Below are 20,214 nucleotides of genomic sequence, written 5' to 3' on the forward strand. Positions count from 1 at the left end.
TTCGTGCATTTAGCATATGAATTGTTGAGTCATTTATTTTTATATTTTTCTTTATTGGGGGGACGTTAGGTGTTTTAAGAAACTGGGGGAAGTTGACAGAGTAGGAAAAGTAGAAAATGTGAAAAGGTCATCAATTTCCCCTCGGGGATCAATAAAGTTCTATCCATCTATCTAATATACTTTGTTGTTTGTCAGGACAGGAGTGGGGAGCAAGTAGAGCCTCTACAAAGGACTTTCTGGACACACATCAGATCTGTCTCTGACTAGGTGTACGGCGTACATGTCAGCAGCAGAATCAAATCCTAAGAAAGTTACAAGTGAAGGCCCTGAGAATCGATAGGGGATCCTTCAAAACATCTCTATTATCAGCGATGCAGGTGGAAATGGGAGAAATGCCTTTAAGGATTGGTGACGCAAAGGCAGAAAACATAGGATTACGTCAACTACAGTACAACCCCACGGGTTTAGTATATACTCCAGTGAGTGAGTCATGTAGAAAAAAGTATCAGACCATGTGTCAGTGTATACCACAGAGCTAATGGCAACATTACTGGCCCTGCTGTGGATAGAAGAGAAGGAAATAAATAACACTGACAAAAATCTGACAGCTTTACAGCAAAAACAAGCATAGATCTGGCAGATCATCATTTAGAACAGATTTTATCAATGAAATATTCCTTATAATGTACAGGACGGAAATGAAGTGTTTATCTACACACTTCCCTTGGATTCCTGCTCATGTTGGTGTAAAGGGAAATGAGCAGGTGGCCAAACAAACACAAACAAATTAAGCAGGTAAACCTACAAGCTCCAATAAGTAAAGCTAAAGCAAATATATTCATTAGGACATATCCAGAGTGAGTATGGCAGGAGCATTGGGATAATACTGAAACAGGAAGACATCAATATACTATAAATGCATGTTGGTGCTGGGAAGGATGGTGGGCTGGAAACGAAGGGAAGATAATATAATCACAAAACAGCGGGCAAGATATACTTTGACATTTATTATTATGTTTTTAAAAGAAACAGATTTAGCTAAAATAATTTAGTTTGTCAAATAGCTTGTTTCACACTCCAGTCCAGTTGGTGGCTGTAGTGCGTCTTTAAGCTGGTTTGCTATCTGCCAATAAACACTAAAGAAGAAGAAGAAGAAGAAGAAGAAGAAGAAGAAGAAGAGAATTAAAAAGACTGTGGATAATAATTAGGCGGGTTTAAGTTTTTAAGACTCTGGGACAATAAAGAAGGCTTTGACACAGCATTTTGGTCTTACCTTAATATTGGGACATACAATTGGCCCTGGTTTGTACTAAAATTTAACTTTTAATGCGGAATTTGACGTGTCATAGCAACGACGTTAGTTAAATGGCTAACTTGGTTATATCTATGCTGGAGCTTGAGGAGGCCAGTTCATGTGATAGGCTAAACTATTAGTGTTCACCTCTGTAGTTCACCTCTTCGTCCAGACGGTGTTGCTAAACTCCCGCTTTTGTTTACCAGTCTCGTTTCCTTTATATAGCTGAGCTTCTCTAGCTGGTAGATGTGTTGCGAAATCGACTCTCAGACGGGCTTCCGTCGTTCATTTAAAAAGAACCGACTATTTCGTGACCATAGACCGACACATCAGTAACTTCAGTCCGAGATGGACGAGCCGGACACCGCAGCGATCCTCCCCGGCGATGTGCTCGAAGCCACATCAGCCGACGATGAAACCTCATGTAGCCACAAAGAAGAGGAGGCAGATGTACCGACAACCCGCTCCGGACGACCACCGTTCACGTGCCCTCTGCCGGTTTCTGTGGAGCCGGTGTTGTTCCTCTCCATGTTTTCTCTGGCCCTGCAGGCGCCTCTGTCCACACAGTATCTGTGGGACCGCATCAGCGAGGACCTCGGCTACAACGGATCCAAGAGGTCGGAGTGCAGCAACACCTCCGCTCCCCCTGACCCTCTGCAGAAGGTAACTGTCAGCAATCGGGGAAAGTTTCTCCATCCTGTAGACAAAGTAACGTTAGTGGAAACACCTCACGAAATGGACTGAAGTCTGAAGGAAATGACTCAAAATCACAAACACTGGACATGTGATCATGTAGGTCACTAGGCTTGATTTTATTTATTGGTTCATTAACAGGGAGAGTGTCAAAATGCTGTTTTTCTTCTGTTGTCTGCAGTACAGATGTTAGATAGCCTAAAAAAAGCTTAGAATAAAGTTAAAACGGTTATTTAAATGGTTACATGCAAAGCAGTAATGGGAAGACAATGTTATTGAAGATATACAAGATATCTTAATGTTGTCAAGCACTTACAATTAATTAAAACATGCAACACAGAAGAAGCACGCAATACACAGCATAAAAAGCAACATGATGAGGAATATGGTTGATAGATAGAATCAGTGTGCCTAAAAGGAACCTGTGAAAAAAGGCCTTTAATGCTTTCTGAGCAATCAAGGGAAAAGGCTTCAAAGTCATTGAACCCAGAAACCGTTTCGACAAAGAGGAACAGCAGTCACATGTTAAAACTAAGCGGGGATGTGTTATTTTTATTTATGTTGACTGTATGTTTGTCTACGTGTAGCACCTTATCACCACAGCAAATTCCTCATATGTGTAAAACACTACTTGGCAATAAAACTCCTTCTGATTCTGATTCTGATGAGCATGCAGATACATCAGCAGTTTTCTGTTCACCAGGACCCTGACCCTTGACAATGTGTAATAGGGTTCAAATTAGTGATAAAATTACACTTAGGATGCTTGGCAAATGTAATTATGTGTATTATCGGGACTGAGTAGTAACAACTTGAATCTCTTCATCTGTGTCACCACATTGCCCCTGAGCATCTCCATCCTGTTTGCTGATGCGTTGTTGACCGGGCTACACTCGTTCCTTTTTGTCTTGCAGGAGGTGGAAACCTTGACAGCCCACTGGAACCTGTACATCAGTCTTGGGGGCTTTTCTGTAGGCCTCCTGGTGGTGCCTCTCCTGGGCTCGTGGAGTGATCTCGCTGGTCGCAGACCTATCCTTATCCTCCCCAACCTGGGCCTGGCCCTCCAAGCAGTGGTTTATCTAGTGGTGATGTACCTGAAGCTCCCTGTGGGCTGCTTTCTGGTGGGCAGGCTGCTTAGTGGCCTTTCGGGTGATTTCAACGCCATCCTAGCAGGCTGCTTTTCATATGTGGCTGATACCAGCGACAGAAGGTCCCGCACCTTCAGGGTGGCGGTCTTGGAGGCTTGTCTGGGCCTCTCGGGGATGCTAGCCAGCATCATCGGAGGGCAGTGGCGGCGGGCACAAGGGTAAGAAATGTGTGGTTTTTTGCTGTGCACTTTGCTCAGACTCTAAATCTTTGCTATCTGAATTAGTAATTGGTAACCATTTTATTTTTTTGTGTTTAGGTACATCAACCCATTCTGGCTGGTCCTGGCCACTAACTTGGCTGGGGCTCTGTACGCTTACCTGTTTGTCCGTGAGTCTGTCCTGCCAGACCCAAGCGCTAGGTTCCTCACCTCTCGCCACCATAAAGCCGTCTGGCACCTCTTCTCAACAGGAGGCGGTACCAGTGAGGCGGGCGGAAGATTTCACAGATGCAAGCTGTGGCTTTACATGCTCTGTTTTTTTGTGGTAGTGACCGTACACTTCGGCAGCAGGGAGCTGTATGTGCTGTATGAGCTGAGCTCACCGCTGTGCTGGGGGCCAGCCCTCATTGGCTACGGATCAGCAGCTCAGCACCTGGCCTACCTTACCAGTCTGCTGGGGCTGAAGATCATGCAGCGCTGCCTGAATGACTCCTGGGTGGCTCTTCTGGGTCTGGTCTCCAATGTCACTGGGCTGGTGGTCTTCTCTATAGCTGACACCACCCAGCTCATGTTCACAGGTGAGAGATTTCGGTTTGTGACCGCCTGATGTTTTGTACACAATTTAGACATATTGTCAAAATTATTTGGGTGGTTGAAATTATGGTGTTCTATCTAACAAGTTTTCTGTTCATAAACAAAACGATAATACAAGTGAAAGCTTCACTTTGAAGCACAGAAATCAGTATTTTATCTAAGCATTATAAAACATTCTTAATAAAGTCTTAATAAAGCATGATGACACATGTGACCAACTAAAACCCTTTCCTGGGATAATCCCATGCAGTGAATGTCTGTTAAATATCCATTTAATGACATTACACTGAGAATGTCTTTTTACTTTAATTATCATCCGTTTATTTATGCTGTCCCATCTCTACTGAAAGTTTTTGAAATACACACTTTGCAGGTGAAAATAATCTCCCTTTATCAGATGAATGCTGTCACGCTGTTACAGCTCAGCAAGCGATAGACTGAACAGGTTGTGTATGTTGGCAACCTTGAATAGCAGGCAATAAAAACAAAGTACTTCTCTGCTGGTAGATTGAGGGAATAATTAACCATGCAGTTTAGTGAGGTTTTCAGAGACAGTTAAGTAGTTGCAGAATAATGCAGGGACCATTTTATGACAGACTGAGAACAAAAGTGTGTATACAAATACAAAAAACTGAATTTAAGATATATACAGCGGTAACTGTCTTTTAATGTAGTTCCACTGTTGCACAATGTTCAGAATCAAAATAGCTGTCTGAGCCAGCACTGTGTATCAAAGTTCAAATATGTTAATTTGTCTGTCACCAGGTTATGGCCTGTGCTTCCTCTTCATGACTGCGACGCCTGTTCTCAGATCAAAGCTGTCCAAGTTGGTGGACCCATCTGAACAAGGTCAGTCACTGAACATGTTACAACTACTACAAAAAAAGATTGTCTTTAACACAGCAACCTGATGTGAGCAGCAGTGTATTAAGAAAAAGTATATTGTTTTCTTGCTCCTTATGTAATTTTACCAAATGCTCAGCACACATCTGGGAGTGAGAGCAAACTCATGTGTAGTGTTTGAATGACTTTCAATTATTATAATTCAGTCCGTATCATAATGCTACAGTGCAGTTTGAAGCACATGTCCCTTTGCCATGAGGGAGAGCTCGTGTCCTACAGGTTATATACATAATTGTGTGTTTGTGCTTCCTCCCAGGTGCCCTGTTTGCGTCTGTCGCCTGTGTGGAGAGCTTGTGTTTTCTGGTGGGCAGTGGCCTCTTCAACTCCCTTTACCCAGCAACACTACACTTCATGAAGGGCTTCCCATTCCTTTTTGCTGCCATCCTCCTTTTCATCCCTGTTGGAATCATTGGGTGAGTTTGCTCTTGCTCTCATTGGCCTTTTTGACCTCGTATTTTTGTTGTTTTCTTAATATTGTGTCCTAGATACAAAATCAGGACATTTTCAACAACAAAATTGAAAATGAGCAAAATAAAATATTATTTTTCATGTTTGTCTTTCAAGGACGCTGCAGTGTTTAGACCAGAGGAGAGACCAAAGGGACTCCACAGCATAGTGATATCCTGAGTTAAAGTTCATCCTGGTGTCAGTCTACGAGGTGAGCAGCTCTGACACAGAGACATCCGTCATGTCCATCTGTGATGCTGGGAGAGACTTTTGATCTTATACCAGTGACGGGGCAGCTGACTGTAGTTATCAAGCTCAGCGATGGGATTCTTTCAACTAGTCATACCAAAATGATCAAAACCAAAGGAGGAAGAATCAATCTCCTGGATGACACTACTGTCTTAATAGTTAGATAGTGGAGACTGGGGCTTTGTCAGATCTTTGCTGGCCCTAAAAACAAACCACAGTCTTCCGATATTCCATCATGACATTCATACAAATGGTAGAATGAAGGAGACTCGGGACATGCTTTCATTTTGTGACTTGATACGTATTCAGCACAGCTTAATGAGTGCCAATTAATGTGCCTTACTTTTCCATTTTTAATGTATTAATTAATTGCAATAGCTCTAATGGCAAACTACAGATTAAGGTGCTAACCATGAGAGGATATGCACAAACTCCTCAGTTGTTAAAAAAAAAAAACACATGGGTGCAATGTCATTTATTAATAGCAACATATCAATCACCTGACACAGGTGTTACTAATTACAAAAGTAATAAATAAGTGAGACACCCTTGAAACACTTAGTGGCAAAACACTCTCATTGTCGCACATAAATATTATTTTTCAAGCCAACAGTCAATGACCCCGTTCATAATAACGACGAAAGTTTGAATGTTTGTTTGTTTGTTTTTCATCTGAGTCAATTTATTAACTATGCAGCTTGCTAACATTTATCATGGTAGATCTTCTGATATTTGTTTCACAAAGTACATATCATCCAACAGCAAAAACTATAATGACGTGTATAAAGATAACCTGAGGAAAAGGGATCGCTGAAGAGCTTCATTATGACAACGATTATATGAAACCTTCTTTGCTAGCCTGCTGTTCGTCAGTTGTCACAGAATGTATATAACTTTTATTTGTATTTATTAAAGGTTTTGTTTGATTTGTTTAGTCAAATGTTGCCGCTCCTCATTAATGTACAAGATAAAGTCAAGCCACTGAGAATAGTAATTTCTTACAGTTTTTCTAAGTTGCTTTGGTAAATTTCTCAGACCAGAAGTGAAAGTCTTAAAACTACTTGTTCAGCCGCAACATCTTCTAGTCACTTGTGCACATCATAAAAGCAATTTCTAATTTTAAGCAAATACTTTCGGCACATTCGTTCAAACAATTATGTACAATTGTCTGCTGTTTCAAACATAATCAGTTGCTATGGGGGTGGTGATGGCGCATAGATAAGATTCTTTCCTTTGGTGTGGGAGACCTGGGTTCGATTCCTACTGTAAGACATCCATCATGTCTATTTGACTTTGTTTTTGTAAATGTGTCTGGAATTAATGAAGATATCCGTTCTGATGTGGGTGGGAATCTGTGGCAAGACAGACAGGAACTTCAGCCTACGGGCTGGTTACATTTCTTATTTTGTCATACTAAAACTAAAACCGTTCATCAGATAAACCATACAGTTGCTATGTTGATGTTTATGGCAGTGGAGTACGTTTTATTCCAAAAAAGGAGGCAGCAGATATAACCTAGTTTTAATTTGAGAAATGTTTTAGATCTACAATTGTCATTCATTAAGATCATATACAATGAAGGAAGGTTATAATTTTTCTAACTTAAAGATAGGTGACTTTATTGATAATTAACCATTTTTAACTAATAACCACTCTAACTAACCGTACTTGTGTCAGGTAATTTGGTAAACACAACATAAGGTGTCATATCTACGTTCACCCACCACTCCGCTATCTATTCACCGTTTGCACATTTGAGTAGATTGTCAGCTATGTTAATGTCTCTGCCAAATCTGATAGTGGACATGGTATCTAGAACCCTGAAGCAGTGAAGTCATGACCTGGGATTCATGGAATCAAACTATACGGATAGATCATCTGGTGCAAATATGTCCAAACTATCAGTAATCCACATCAGAGAGAGTGAAACTGTAGCAGCAGCCACGGATTACGAGTTACACCTTGACCCTCCCTCCCTCCTCTTTCCATAAAGCAGGGGCACAGTCCCTTTATATTTATATTTCTTAACCATGTTTCAAATAAAGTGACCAAATGATTGATAATTATACAGAGCATATTTACTGAATCCTGCAAGGACATTGGATGAAAACAATATTAAGGCAAGAGGATGATAAAAGCCCCTCTGAACACGCATTCAGGCTATAATTACATAATTTTATAGAATATGTGATCACATCTTGGTGACTGCTTTGTTTGATTTGCAAGTCTTTAAATGTTTCATCACATGTTTATTTCAGCATCATCATGATTTATACAGGTGACGTTTATATTTTCACAAATATTGTGGTGGATCATATTGTTGGATTCCTTTTTGTTTTTATTTGACTGCTTCAGTTAAATGCACTGAGTGAACAAGGATGACATTTTATTGCAAAGCTGACAAATAATCACTTATCAGAACACTTTGGTGAATGAAACCTCAAGTCAACAGTATTAAATGATACTTTAATGTTATTATACTGTGTTGTAACAGCAAGACACTATGTAAAACTGATGGAATCATTTTCAGTACTGTACGTTAATTCAATGTTACTTTTTATCCACTTTTACAGAAAAGGACGTTTAATACTACATGGGTATTTGTTGCTGCCTGTACACTCCTTAAATCTGTTATTTGCTAAGTTGGAGGGTGCAGGTATACAGTATGTAGCTCGTTTATTTCTGTACAGTATGTCATGCATCCAGTTTAGATTATGCCTTCAGTCAATGCATCTGCTAGGAACAGTTTCTTTTCTATGACAACCCAAACACAAATATCTGTAAAATTAGAGACCTGCTTTGCTCATAGGAATATACAGTTTAGGGGTTAAACACAAGATGACTGCATGTAACATTTATAAAGACTGACATGTTAGTAGATACTTCAGAAACTGCTACTGAGGATTTTGCTGGGTGATCAGCTGATCTATCACAGTTATTTTCCTGAGAGACAGAAGGCGTTTACTGCACCTGATTACACATATACAGCAGTGTGAGGGTACTGTCATTAAAGGCTTACAGTTTATTATATACATCTGAAATCCTTTTTTGATTTCCATTACTGTTTGCAGTATATTATCTAAATATAATCAAATTCACTCCACATGCATTTGGGCAGTGCAGGGAAAGCTGCCGGCCAGGTCACCATCGGCCATGTGGAATTCGGTATCGTTGAAAGTTGATACTATATCTGAGATCAAACCTTGTTTATGTCATTTTGTTTCTTTTTCGGTTGTTTGGAGGCATCAGGGCCATCGATTTGGTCTTGCCGTCCATTCAGAAAGCGTAGGATCTTCTCGATCGTGGCCTCCTGATATTCATGAGACCATCTGTGTCAAGAAAAGGAAACAGGTGTTTGAAGGTGTGCATCATAAGCTAATGGATATGTTACAGATTCATAAAATATTCATTAAAGAAATAAAATCGTCTTTAAAAGATTAACAATGTTAGCATTAAAAGGCTCTGTGTAGTTATCACACAACAATAAACTCACACAGACATGTGGTGAACAATTTGAAAACATGCTGTCCCAATTACACAGATGTGTTTTTCAGAGTAAACAGTGACTCACTTGATGCCGTTGAAGTTGAGAATTGCTCTCATGTCCTCCGGCAAAGACATGGGGTCGGGCCACATAAAGTTATCTGTGACAGGAACTATGTTCTTCTTACCAGCCAGGGCTGTGACTATCTCCTGTAAGGTTAATGATCATTTCTCTGAGTACATGTGTATGTATACAAATGTAATGTCGAGACATGTAAAAGCACGAATGACTGCAAGGAAGAAAGTAAATAATAAAAAGAACATTGATGCGACAGGACTGACTGCACAAGCTTGTAATTCTCATGCATTCTGCAAAAGCTAGGGACATTTTCTGATCCTGTTGCAAAGAATTGTGGCATTAACATGCATTTTACACAGCAAAGTAGTTGTCAGGGTGAAATCAAATTACAGTGGCCAACTTATGACAATGCAGAACTATACCACCATAGTCAATGGCTTTTAGTCATGATATGGTTTATTAAATACAGCTGCCATAAAGCAATACTTAGGAGCTTACAAGTGGTGTTCCACAGTCAAAAAGGATAACTATATTCTTTTGATAAATTCCAGTCCCTTAATTAAGGCACTGGGATTTTTTAACATCAAAGACAAATCAGTGTACATTGCCACACAGTTTGAATGTCATGCACCCTTCACAAATCTGACCCCTATTCCACCTCTGACCTTATGCACCCAGTCCTTCATGGCAGTGTCACCCATGCACTTGTCGAGAGCATTGGAGGACAGGACCAGGATGAAATTGCGTGCCCTCTGTACACTCTGGATCAGTTTTTCCTGGAATTTACCAGCCTCCAGCTTCTCCACATCTATAAAGACGCTGTAGCCGCGAACCTGCAAGTGCACCTTCAGAAGGCTTGGGACAGGGAAGAAAATGAGGAAGTCAGAAAAAAAACATAGTTTTAGTACAGGTAAGGATTAATAAAGACAAAGTTTTACCTTATGCTTTTATAAATGCCTTGTGTCTAATGTATTCCATTTCTCTTCCTGAATTACCTCCTTTTCAACCAATCATGTTTCAGTTCTGACCTGGCTAGCTGGGAGCCGGTAGTCCGACGGTAGCTGATGAACACGTCGGGCCCTGCAGGCTGGGCGTCTGTGTGGCACGGTTTTAAGGGCTTGCGGCTAGAAGACAGTATCTTGGCTCTGTGAACTCCGTTGTCTATGTGGCAGTCATACTGGAGCTGCTGATCGGTCAGGTTCTGGATATTGTTGAGATCCACTCCTGACTGGACCAGGCCGTACGTATACTGACGGAAACGAGGGTCTATCTCAGCTAACCAGTCGGCCATGTTGTTTGGGTCACATGTGGAGTAGTTGGCGTAAGTCTTCAACACGCGCAAGTCTCTTAAAAATCTGGAGGATGAGACAGAGGTGTTACATCGCTCAGCCTCAGACCAAATGTGTGGAAAGTTTTTGTACCACTTGCCTCTTGCGAGTGAGGCCTGCAGTCATGCCCAGATCCGTGCTCAGATCCTGGTCTGTGATGTTCAGCATTAGGTCTCCATCCACCTGGAGCTCCTATACAGTTAGATAGAAATGTCAGACATAATGAATAATGGGTAGATCTTGATGCCCCTATTTATCTCTCTGTTGAGTGATAACCCTGTTTTATACCTGGAAACGGTCACAATAGGCACTAAAGCCAACCTGCTGCAGCCAGGTCTGCACTTCACAGGTTTTCCAGTTGGGCACACCTGACGGGATACGTTTTGGCACTTCCTCCCCCATCATACTGAGTGCCCGCTTGGCGAGGGAAGAAGCTGTGCCATTACTGGAGTACATGACAATTCTTTTTAGGCTCTGCACTGCTCCAATCTCTTGAAAAATCTTGAAAGGAGCACAAAATAAAGTCACAGTCACAACAAAGCTACCAGACATTACTACATTATTACATTACATTTTGTGCTATACAGCAAGTGGACAGTGATTGTACCTTAGTGTTGCGCTGACGAGACTTGATGCTGGTCTCCACACAAAAGTAAAAGGCTGCAATACACTTTCCTTCCAGTCTTGTGCCATCCAGTAATGGTAAAAAATGCTGCAGATCAGATGCTGTTTTACCCTGCATGCAGTCTGCACTGTCCAATAAACTGCGAGCAAAGTCATCCGGATCCAGAGATGCAATGAATGGCTCCACCAGCTCCAAGGTTCCAGATTTCACCACCTCCTTCTCGATTTCTCGGTTGGCAGCCAACACAGTCACCGCCAGACACGCGTGGAAGCGAATGAGTTCATCCTCTTTGGAAAAAGCCAGTGGGAAAAGCCACTCGGCCGCCTGTTTCTCGATCATCCATCGCTGGCAGCGGTGGCCTCCATACATGGCACAGTTTGCTAGTGCCACAGCACAGTGGCGCAGCACAGTGGGATCTGTTCCTCTGCACCAGAAGAGGAGGGAGTCCAGGGCACCGTTAGAGATGAGCTGGACGGATGTCTCCTCGCTGTGTTTGAACATGTGCTCCAGGATCCCAGAGACACTGCGAGCCAGCTGTGCGTCTTCCTGCTGTCGAGTCAGGTTGAGGATGACCCCCAGACCCATCCGTGCTAAATAATCTCTGTCAACAGAAGTTTGTAAATATGGTAACAAACCTGACTCATACAATCAGTTAGTTAGACTGACTGCAATTCTACTGAAAGGTTGACACATACTCCTGAACAAATAAGGCATAAACGGGTGTAGATGGTGTGTTTGGTAACATTAGACAATTTGATCAACAGCATAAATAAAAACTTTGCCAGATGTTTAATCCTTTAAGCCATTTATCAATCAAGACTGTCAACATTCCCGGGTACCAGCTTCTCAAATGTGAGGATGAGCTGCTTTTCTGTGTTTTATATCACTGTAAATTAAATAAATAGCCGGACAAAACAAGTAACTTCAAGATGTCGTGTTACCTCTACTCGTTTTTCACAGTTTTCAAACATTTTACAGACTTAATGAAAAATATACCCGTATCTATGAACATAGATATATAAGGTGTGGACATAAAAACATGAATACTGTCTTTAACATGTACAAGCCACTAAAAACAGCCTTCAAAGTTAAACTTTTGGATGAGACTGTGTCCAGAAGTGTTGATTCCTCTAAATCATATGGTAGCAACACCAACTATGGAGTTGTATTACATGTTATAGTAAGTTGTTGTTTTGTTTCTCCCTGTACTAAAAAAATTTGCAGACTATAATGTGATGCAGTAAAGTACAGAAAACAAAGCCTGTATGAAGGCCTCAAAAACTACCTGTTCTCTGAGATGAGTATCTGCTCCAGCAGTTTTGCAGACTCATATGTGATCTCCACAGCAGGTGTCTGCTGAAGCTGCAGCAGCGTCTCCAGGCCTCCGTCCAGCCGGATCCTGTTGCAGATCTCCTCGGCCACTTGACGGCCTACGGTGGGCAAAACCCAGGCCTCCTGTACCAGCTGAAAGATATCCGCGATGGCCCTGCGGGTCTCATCTGAATCGGAGGTTTCCTTTGATGACTTCAGCATCCTGATTGCGGAGCGCAGGGCGGGGATTGAGGCGTGCAAACCCGCCTGGACGTCGGCACTGATGCCCGGGGAGACCGCTCTGGGTTCGGAACCGGATCCGCTCCTCGACCTCTGCAGCCGGCTGACATACTCCGGGACTGTGAGTCTGTCTGAGCTGAACATGATGGAGAAATGTCGGTACAGCCTCCACAGGAAGAGCGCCAGAGAGAAGAGCATCTACCGGCGGAAAATACGTCGGTGTCGTAGGATGCTGAGATGTGTTCAGGCTGTTTACAAAGGCCTCTCGGTGATTTCCACAATGCTTTGTAAACAGAACGCACCTCTAGAGATGCGTCCAGCACCGCCTCATGTGTAAATCAATAGTGACAGCTTTCACCAAATTGCATCACCCCTCTCTCTCTCGATGTCATCCCTGGCAGTAAGCCCACAGGCCTGTAAGCAGCTCTTGAGCAGGTCACAGTATGTCTGCGCTTAGTCCTACATCAACAGCTGCTGCTTTGTCTCTTCTCTTGTCTGTCCCACCGACCAATAGATGACATACCGCCTTAACACAATCTGTTTGTAGAAGTGTCCTTAAAGAGGCAAGCACACTGGACCTCAGACTGAAAGCACAGAAAGCTACTCCTACTTGTTTTCCGGAGAATGAAAAAGACTATTGTTGTCTGTCTCCTCTCCTGCATTCACTGAGGTTTTGCAGACAAAGGTCTGTGCTTCTCATACAATATTCCCTCCCACCTTATCTGTCGCACTTTAGCGGCTTTTGTCTCCTGCAAAAATACAAAATGAGATACCGCTCTCCAAAAGTATAGCCCGCGACCTATCCTATCGCATCCGCAGGCTTTCTGTATCTTCAGGGGTCTGCACCGCCCACCGGATACTCTTCCTCCTGTCTCTCCTCCTGCATCACAGCCGGTCAGAGCGTGCTCATCATCGGGCTTCTGTAAACACTGCAGGTCCTCTGCTGGAGGAACTTGAGAAAAACAACATCACAGCTGTGAAGAGCTTATTATTTTATCATTTTTAATTAAATAAATGGATATGACGAATAAAGACTTAAAATATAGGATCATCAGAATCACGCTATGTGTTGTGTAACTACAGAATAATAATTTAATAACATTTATTAAGCGTTTTAATGGGTCCAAATGCCGAATATGTATTGTGTGTCCTTAGTAAGTCAAATATTTTGAATTACATTTTAAAAATAAATTAATATTACTGTTGAATTCATGTTTATTAGATGCTAAGAGTCGAAGCGAATGTAGCGAACCTTGCTAGCTGCCATTTATTTGCAGTATTAGCAAAAATACAGCAACACCTAACAATGTGAACCTTGAATGTGAGTAATCCATTATATTGTAAATGATTAAGTCTATTGTAAGCTAAACATGAACATGTTATTTTTGCAACCTTACATGAGACCAAGTTTTAGCTTTAAAACATAACATTACCTGTAAGTAATAACATTTTATACATTTGTTTTGGTTGTTTTGGAGGATATTGAGGTCAATATGTCATGCAGTTTTATAATCTTCAAAAAACCTAATGTTACCTCTGCTTTAGGACCCAACCAGAGCCATTAAATAAGACCCAACCAGAGTTGGGAGTGGGAAAGTATTATTCCAGAGAACTTTCTACAGAACTTTTTACATTTCTTTTTAAAAATAAACACAAAGGTCACCATAGGACACAGGGTCTCAGTAGGTCAGGGGAGAAGCAAACATAAAAGCTTGTGAAGGAGCCTTCTGAACCATTTCTCTTGGTGCTCTGTGTGCTCTCTCGCTCAACAGAAAAGTGACATTTTTGTCAGTGAGGTTTTGTCACAAGTCTTTGAGGACCCAGATTATAAAGCATCCTCCTCCGATGAGAATGAGACCCTCCTGTTGTTTTACAACCACCAACATTTTGGCAGGAGTGTACAAGTCAAAAGGTGAAGCAAGGTGCAAACATGCACTCTCTGCACATTATGTGCACAATATGGTGCAGACAAAAGTGCAGGCTAGACTGTACCTTCTGGTGGGTTGTAGAAAAAATAGTATGCTGTTCATATTCTGCCAAACTAAGTGGTTAGCACTGTTGCCTCATCACAAGAAGGACGTGGGTTCGAACCCCGGTTGCCCCGGCCTTTCTGTGTCGAGTTTGCATGTTCTCACCGTGTCCGCGTGGGTTCTCTCCGGGTGCTCCGGCTTCCTCCCCCCAAATGGTATGGATGTGAGTGTGAGTGGTTGTTTGTCTATGTGTGGCCCTGCGATGGTCTGGGCCCTGGTGACCTGTCCAGAGTGTACCCCGCCTTTCGCCCGATGTAAGCTGGGATCGGTTCCAGCCCCTTCGACCCTGTACGCAGGATAACCGGTTGAGGATGGATGGATGTGCCAGGGGGGACCCATGACCTCCATACTGCTAAAATCCTGGTACATTATCAAAAACAAAACTGCTGCTTGAACATTACACACAAAAGTACATACACACAAAGACAAAAATTAAGTCTGGTGTGACTTGCTTTCCTTGCTTTTAAACTACTCCATAGGCTATTTATAAGCTTGTAACCTGGGTGTTTTAAGAGACGGCACAACAGGCCAGTACTTTGGTCGTAACTGAGGCCTCATAGTTACAAGCTACATTCAGGTCTAGTCTTGTCTTGACTGACTGAGTAGCATTACTTAAAATCATAGACTGTATAGAGCCACTGCTCTGTGATCACTAAATGACCCACAGATTGCAGTAAAAAGCAATTAAGCAACAAGGTCAGCTGATTGGTCACATTGCTTAAAGTTTGGTTTTCTATCGATCTCTTTCTCTCTTTGTGCCTCTGTTTATTTGCTCGAGTAGAGAGAGGTTTGCAAATAAGGTTAAAATAAACAAGGAAGTGGGGTGACTAACACATGTTTCCAATGATTGGGAGCACATGGTCCTTCATTACTTTCTCATTCTGTCCTTTCGCACAACAGAGGCAACATGAGGCTGTGGGCCGTGCTGCTGCTCGCTCTGCTCGCTCAGGCTTTATCTGCAGATGGTAAGTAAAATATTTAAAAATCAGCTTTATAGTTCAGAAAAGTATTTGTGGTAAACAAATAGAGTGTTGCCGGTTGTTGTTCATCCTAGTATTAACGTGTTACAGTCAGACTCTTATCAGCAGCTACAACTACATATTATATAAAAGAACATTTAACAATATATGAATTCATTAAATTCTTCATTTGTTTAACTGTTAGATCACAGGGTGATGCAATCAGAGTAATCAACTTTTGGATGCCCTGTCAGATGTGTTTATTACAGTTAGGACTGCTATGAACAATTTTATTCATTATCTTTGTGAAAATGCCCAATGCCCAGAGCTCAAAGTGATTTCTTGTCCAAAAACATTTGTTCAATTATTATCTATTAAGAATTAATACTATACAAAACATAGAGAGCAGCAAGTTATCATATTTATGAAGCTGGGGCCTGTGAATCTTGTGCATTTCTGCTTGATAAATTACTTCAACAATTATGTCAGTATCACAGTAGTTGTTCTTTGATCAATCAATCAACTGTTTGTTTCAGCACTAATTTCAATTATGAATACAAACAGGAAGCGATAAGAAGACAGAGCTAACTAAAATGACAAGAAAAAATACTATTAACAATAAAGAACAACATGTCCCATGAGTCTTTTCTTACTGACATGCTGTCAAAGCCTCAGGGGAGCTGTGATCAAATCCAACTTAACTTTATTATCCAAAGGATGAAATTCATTTTGTTAGAGGTGCAAACAAAACAGAGAAGCATTAAAAAAAATACATCAACAAAATAGAGGTGATTTATTTTCTTTAACTCATTTATCCTCAGAGTCCTGTATGGGTCGCTGTGAGAATGGCTTTGACTCTCAGAAGAAGTGCCAGTGTGACTCCATGTGCAAGTATTACAAGAGCTGCTGCTCTGACTTTGAGGTTGTTTGTGGCATGACGAGTAAGAAACCTCTCTGCTCATTTGTTTTGGATATGGTCATGTTATGAGTCACAATAGTTCGGGGAACAATGGTCACTGATATCACTTTTTCCCCCTCAGCTCGTGGAGACACGTTTGTGTTTGCAGAGGATGATGATGATGATGATGAGTTGTTTGATGGCACCCCTCCCTTGAGACGTACACACGACATCTCTCCTTTCACCGCCATCAGTCGTCTGCTGAGGCCCACGCAGCAGCCCATCTCAGACTTTGGTCGCAGACCACAGGAACATCCAGAAACCACACTAGAAATGACCAAACCCCCACGTCCGATGGATGCCACGCTTGAGAAAATCCCTGTTACACAAGAAACACCAGTTTCACACACAATGCCACCTCCACAGAATGACCCAATTACGACCAAGCCCCCTCAGACAGATGCAGCAGCGACCACTGTTCCTGTCACAACAGCCACCACTGAAGCCCCCGACCCAGACGCAGTGGCCTGCAGTGGGAGGCCTTTTGACTCCTTCATGCAACTGAAAAATGGCTCCATGTATGCTTTCAGAGGTGAGCGCCTGGCGATGTAATCCAATAATGTAGTAATCTGACATTTAATAAAGGTTTCTTCTACAAAGTTTACCGTTTGCTGTAGACTACTCTCTCTGTTGTAGGGGAACAATGTTTATGAAATTAAGTTTTTTTTCTAGGGGACTACTTTTTTGAACTGGACCAGCAGTCAGTGCTTCCTGGTTATCCAAAGCTCATAAAGGACGTGTGGGGCATCAGCGGGCCGATTGATGCTGCCTTCACCCGCGTCAACTGTCAAGGGAAGACTTACATCTTCAAGGTGGGGACACAGGAAGTGATCTTGTATTAATTTGACCTGTCACAGGTGTGTCAGACGCCTGCTGTGATAACAAATACTTAAAAACTTTCATTAGGGAAACAAGTACTGGAGGTTTGATAACGGTGTGCTGGAGGAGGACTATCCTCGAGATATCAGCGTGGGCTTTGACAAAATCCCTGATCATGTGGATGCAGCGTTTGCTCTGCCTGCTCCTGGTCACAACGGAAAAGAGAAGGTCTATTTTTTCAAAGGTACAGCCAGGTATCACATAATTTGTCCAGATATTTCTAGAGAATATTTGGTATTTTGAACGTGTGATACTGTGGAAAATATTTCTCATATACTGTGCATAACAGAAAGTTACTTTAATGTGAGTTGGGGCATCTTGTTGGTTTCTCCAGCGGATCAGTATTACAAGTATGAGTTCTTGCACCAGCCGTCCCATGAAGAGTGTATCACCATGTCTGAGACGTCTCCGTCCACAGTGTTCAGGCGCTACACTGACGTATACTACAACAACTATGAACGTTTTTTTAGCGAGCTCTTCACTGACTGTGAGTTGCGGTGTTATAGATCATTTGTACTGGTTTTGTAGCAGAAGCAGGCGTTGTCACTTGTACAGCTTCATGTTTGTCTAACCTTCTTTAGTGCCTCAGCATCACGACAAACACCACTTCATTGAGAGGGACTGGAAGGGCGTCAAGTCTCCAGTGGACGCTGCCATGACAGGCAGAATGTACGTCCCTCCCAGGAGGGCCACGCGTCGCCGCAATGACTACCGGCCTGGCCAGCAGTGGGATCAACAGCAAGGGCAGCAGTGGAACCAGCAGTGGGGTCGTAGGAGGCAAAGCCGTTCGCCCTTCTGGGGGTCTATGGGACAGGACTTTGCGGAAAGGGGGATGGAAATGGGTCTGAGGTTGGCAGAGAGGAGGATGGAAATAGAGGAGAGGCTCGGACGAGACTGGGACAGACAGTGGGATCAAGACTGGGACCAGAACAGACGAAGAGATGGTTACCACCAGAACAACAGAGGCAACTACAACTCCAGAGATGACAGTTTGCACTGGGAGTCCATCCAGAGGAATCTGCCCATGCAGAGCGTCTACTTCTTTAAAGGAGGTAACACAACAGGGACAGATTCATGAGCAGTGCAGTGTAGGTTAGTGATGCAGTCATACAAAACATTTTAACATATTCATTCAATCAACCTTTAGCCCACTGGATGAACCAACTGGAGTTATTGCTATTGAAAACTAAGATATGTATTACAATTAAGGGCTGCTTCTAACAATTATATTCATTATTGAGTAATTGCTTATTCTTTATAATATCAGAAAGTAGTGAAAAATGCTCACTGATGTCCAATATGACATCTTAAAATAGCTTCTTCAGTCTGACCAACAGTCCAAAGCCTAAATATATGTAATTTACAGTGACATAAAACTGATAAAAGCAGCAAATCCTCACATTTGAGAACCTGTAACCTGTGAATGTTTGTCGTTTAATGAATAATTTTAACATTTAAGCGATTATCAGATTACTTGTCATCTGTTGGTTTCAGCACAAATTACTAAATTAAGAATGCAAACAGAATATGTTAAGCAGGCATTAAATATAGAGCTAGCTACAATGAAAATGAAATAGCAAAAATTAAGAGCAGCGCATGTTATGAGTATTTTCTAAATGCTGTTAAAATCTCAAGGGAGCTGTAATCCAACTTTATTATCCAAAGGAGGAAATGCCTTTGGTCAGATGTGCAAAGAATACACAGAAGCAGGACAAAAATACTTCAACTAAACAATAGTGACAACCTATGAAAAGAGAAGTTGTACACTGTCATCTCAGGTTGCAACTTCCGGTATGTTCTCGCTTCGCATCTGCGGGCTTCTCCTTCCTGTTCAAAATAAAAAACACCCCTTTTTCCTAAGATCTTGTCTGAGCTTTTTTCAGACAGACTGATGAAAGAAAACCTCTGTGAGAAGAGTTACAGATGTCGAGGGCAGCTGGTAGAGTGGACAGGAACTCAGTAATCTCATCAAACTTTCCCCACCTCCCTCTAGCCACAGACGACTTATTATAACTAGTTTCACATGCTATTTATTCGTCCACATGACAAAGAAACAGATGGCTAAAATCAGTGCTGTTCCCCCTTTAATCTTAGAATCAAAGGATCTTAATACTTTGACTTCAGAGCACCAGTTCTGACCTGCCTCTGACTATCCCGCTCATCTCAGGTTATCCAGAGAGGGAAAATGAATCTGACTTGTTGTATGTGTTTTCTAGATAAATACTACAGAGTGGACCTCAGGAGCAAGAGAGTTGACCCTGCCGTGCCTCCATATCCCAGATCCATCGCCAAATACTGGCTCGGCTGTTCAGGCACCTCCGGGGCAGAGAAGTAGTTTCAAATGTTTATATTAAAAGTGATCAATTTATACTAAATTTGTATATAATGAATGATTCATTTTAACCAGAACATGCAGTGTTGGCTGTAAAAGAAAAATAAATAAATAAAAAAGCTGGTCAAACATGTTTAGTGTAACACATAACAAGCTGCTCGTCAACTTCAGCAAATATTGGAGATCAGTGAAAGTCCACACACTGCTCGTCAGGGCCAAAGTTCAGCTGCTTGATTTTATGAAATCTGTTGTCAACAGGTACAAGGTTTTATATTTTAAAGATTCACTGCTTCTCATTTCTTATTTTTCATTGTCATAATAATTAACAAGCTTGTTACATTGCATCATTGGCAGAATATAGCATTTACTATATTAAAGTACTGTATTAAAGTACAATTTTGAGTTTGAGTTTATTATACTTTATAATTCTACTACACCACATTTCAGAGGGAAATATTGTCATTTTTACTGCACTACAATAATAATTTGCAGATATTACATACA

General features: G+C 41.8%; 3 protein-coding genes across 5 annotated transcripts; 2 read left to right on the top strand and 1 right to left on the bottom strand.

Annotated features, from left to right (window-relative positions):
• The first annotated feature begins 1,179 nt into the window (after positions 1 to 1,179).
• slc46a1 (solute carrier family 46 member 1) lies at positions 1,180 to 9,863 on the top strand. 2 transcript variants are annotated; one of them, XM_038693072.1, is made up of 7 exons: positions 1,180 to 1,957; positions 2,902 to 3,293; positions 3,393 to 3,871; positions 4,653 to 4,736; positions 5,047 to 5,203; positions 5,355 to 5,448; positions 9,727 to 9,863. In XM_038693072.1, exons 1-6 carry the CDS (start codon positions 1,643 to 1,645, stop codon positions 5,404 to 5,406), a joined length of 1,479 nt encoding a protein of 492 aa, XP_038549000.1. In that variant the 5' UTR covers positions 1,180 to 1,642; the 3' UTR covers positions 5,407 to 5,448; positions 9,727 to 9,863. The 2 variants fall into 2 exon arrangements, with proteins under 2 accessions (XP_038549000.1, XP_038548997.1); XM_038693069.1 differs by lacking the exon at positions 9,727 to 9,863 and having other exon boundaries at positions 5,355 to 8,518.
• Positions 6,533 to 14,164, bottom strand: sarm1 (sterile alpha and TIR motif containing 1). 2 transcript variants are annotated; one of them, XM_038693067.1, is made up of 9 exons: positions 14,087 to 14,141; positions 12,287 to 13,504; positions 10,984 to 11,602; positions 10,665 to 10,877; positions 10,477 to 10,568; positions 10,077 to 10,403; positions 9,714 to 9,903; positions 9,058 to 9,179; positions 6,533 to 8,815 (listed from the first exon to the last, which is right to left on the bottom strand). In XM_038693067.1, exons 2-9 carry the CDS (start codon positions 12,748 to 12,750, stop codon positions 8,683 to 8,685), a joined length of 2,160 nt encoding a protein of 719 aa, XP_038548995.1. In that variant the 5' UTR covers positions 12,751 to 13,504; positions 14,087 to 14,141; the 3' UTR covers positions 6,533 to 8,682. The 2 variants fall into 2 exon arrangements, with proteins under 2 accessions (XP_038548995.1, XP_038548994.1); XM_038693066.1 differs by having other exon boundaries at positions 12,287 to 14,164.
• A 1,224-nt stretch (positions 14,165 to 15,388) lies between these two features.
• On the top strand, positions 15,389 to 20,106 carry vtna (vitronectin a). Its single transcript, XM_038693068.1, has 8 exons — positions 15,389 to 15,547; positions 16,363 to 16,482; positions 16,582 to 17,031; positions 17,172 to 17,311; positions 17,406 to 17,562; positions 17,713 to 17,865; positions 17,960 to 18,430; positions 19,595 to 20,106. The coding sequence occupies exons 1-8, from the start codon at positions 15,490 to 15,492 to the stop codon at positions 19,711 to 19,713; spliced, it is 1,668 nt and encodes a 555-aa protein (XP_038548996.1). The 5' UTR covers positions 15,389 to 15,489; the 3' UTR covers positions 19,714 to 20,106.
• Positions 20,107 to 20,214: the final 108 nt, after the last annotated feature.

The sequence above is a fragment of the Micropterus salmoides genome, unplaced genomic scaffold, assembly GCF_014851395.1.
Source record: "Micropterus salmoides isolate LMB-PRFRI ecotype aquatic unplaced genomic scaffold, ASM1485139v1 Ms_hic_scaffold_3, whole genome shotgun sequence".
Classification (NCBI taxonomy): Eukaryota; Metazoa; Chordata; class Actinopteri; order Centrarchiformes; family Centrarchidae; genus Micropterus; species Micropterus salmoides.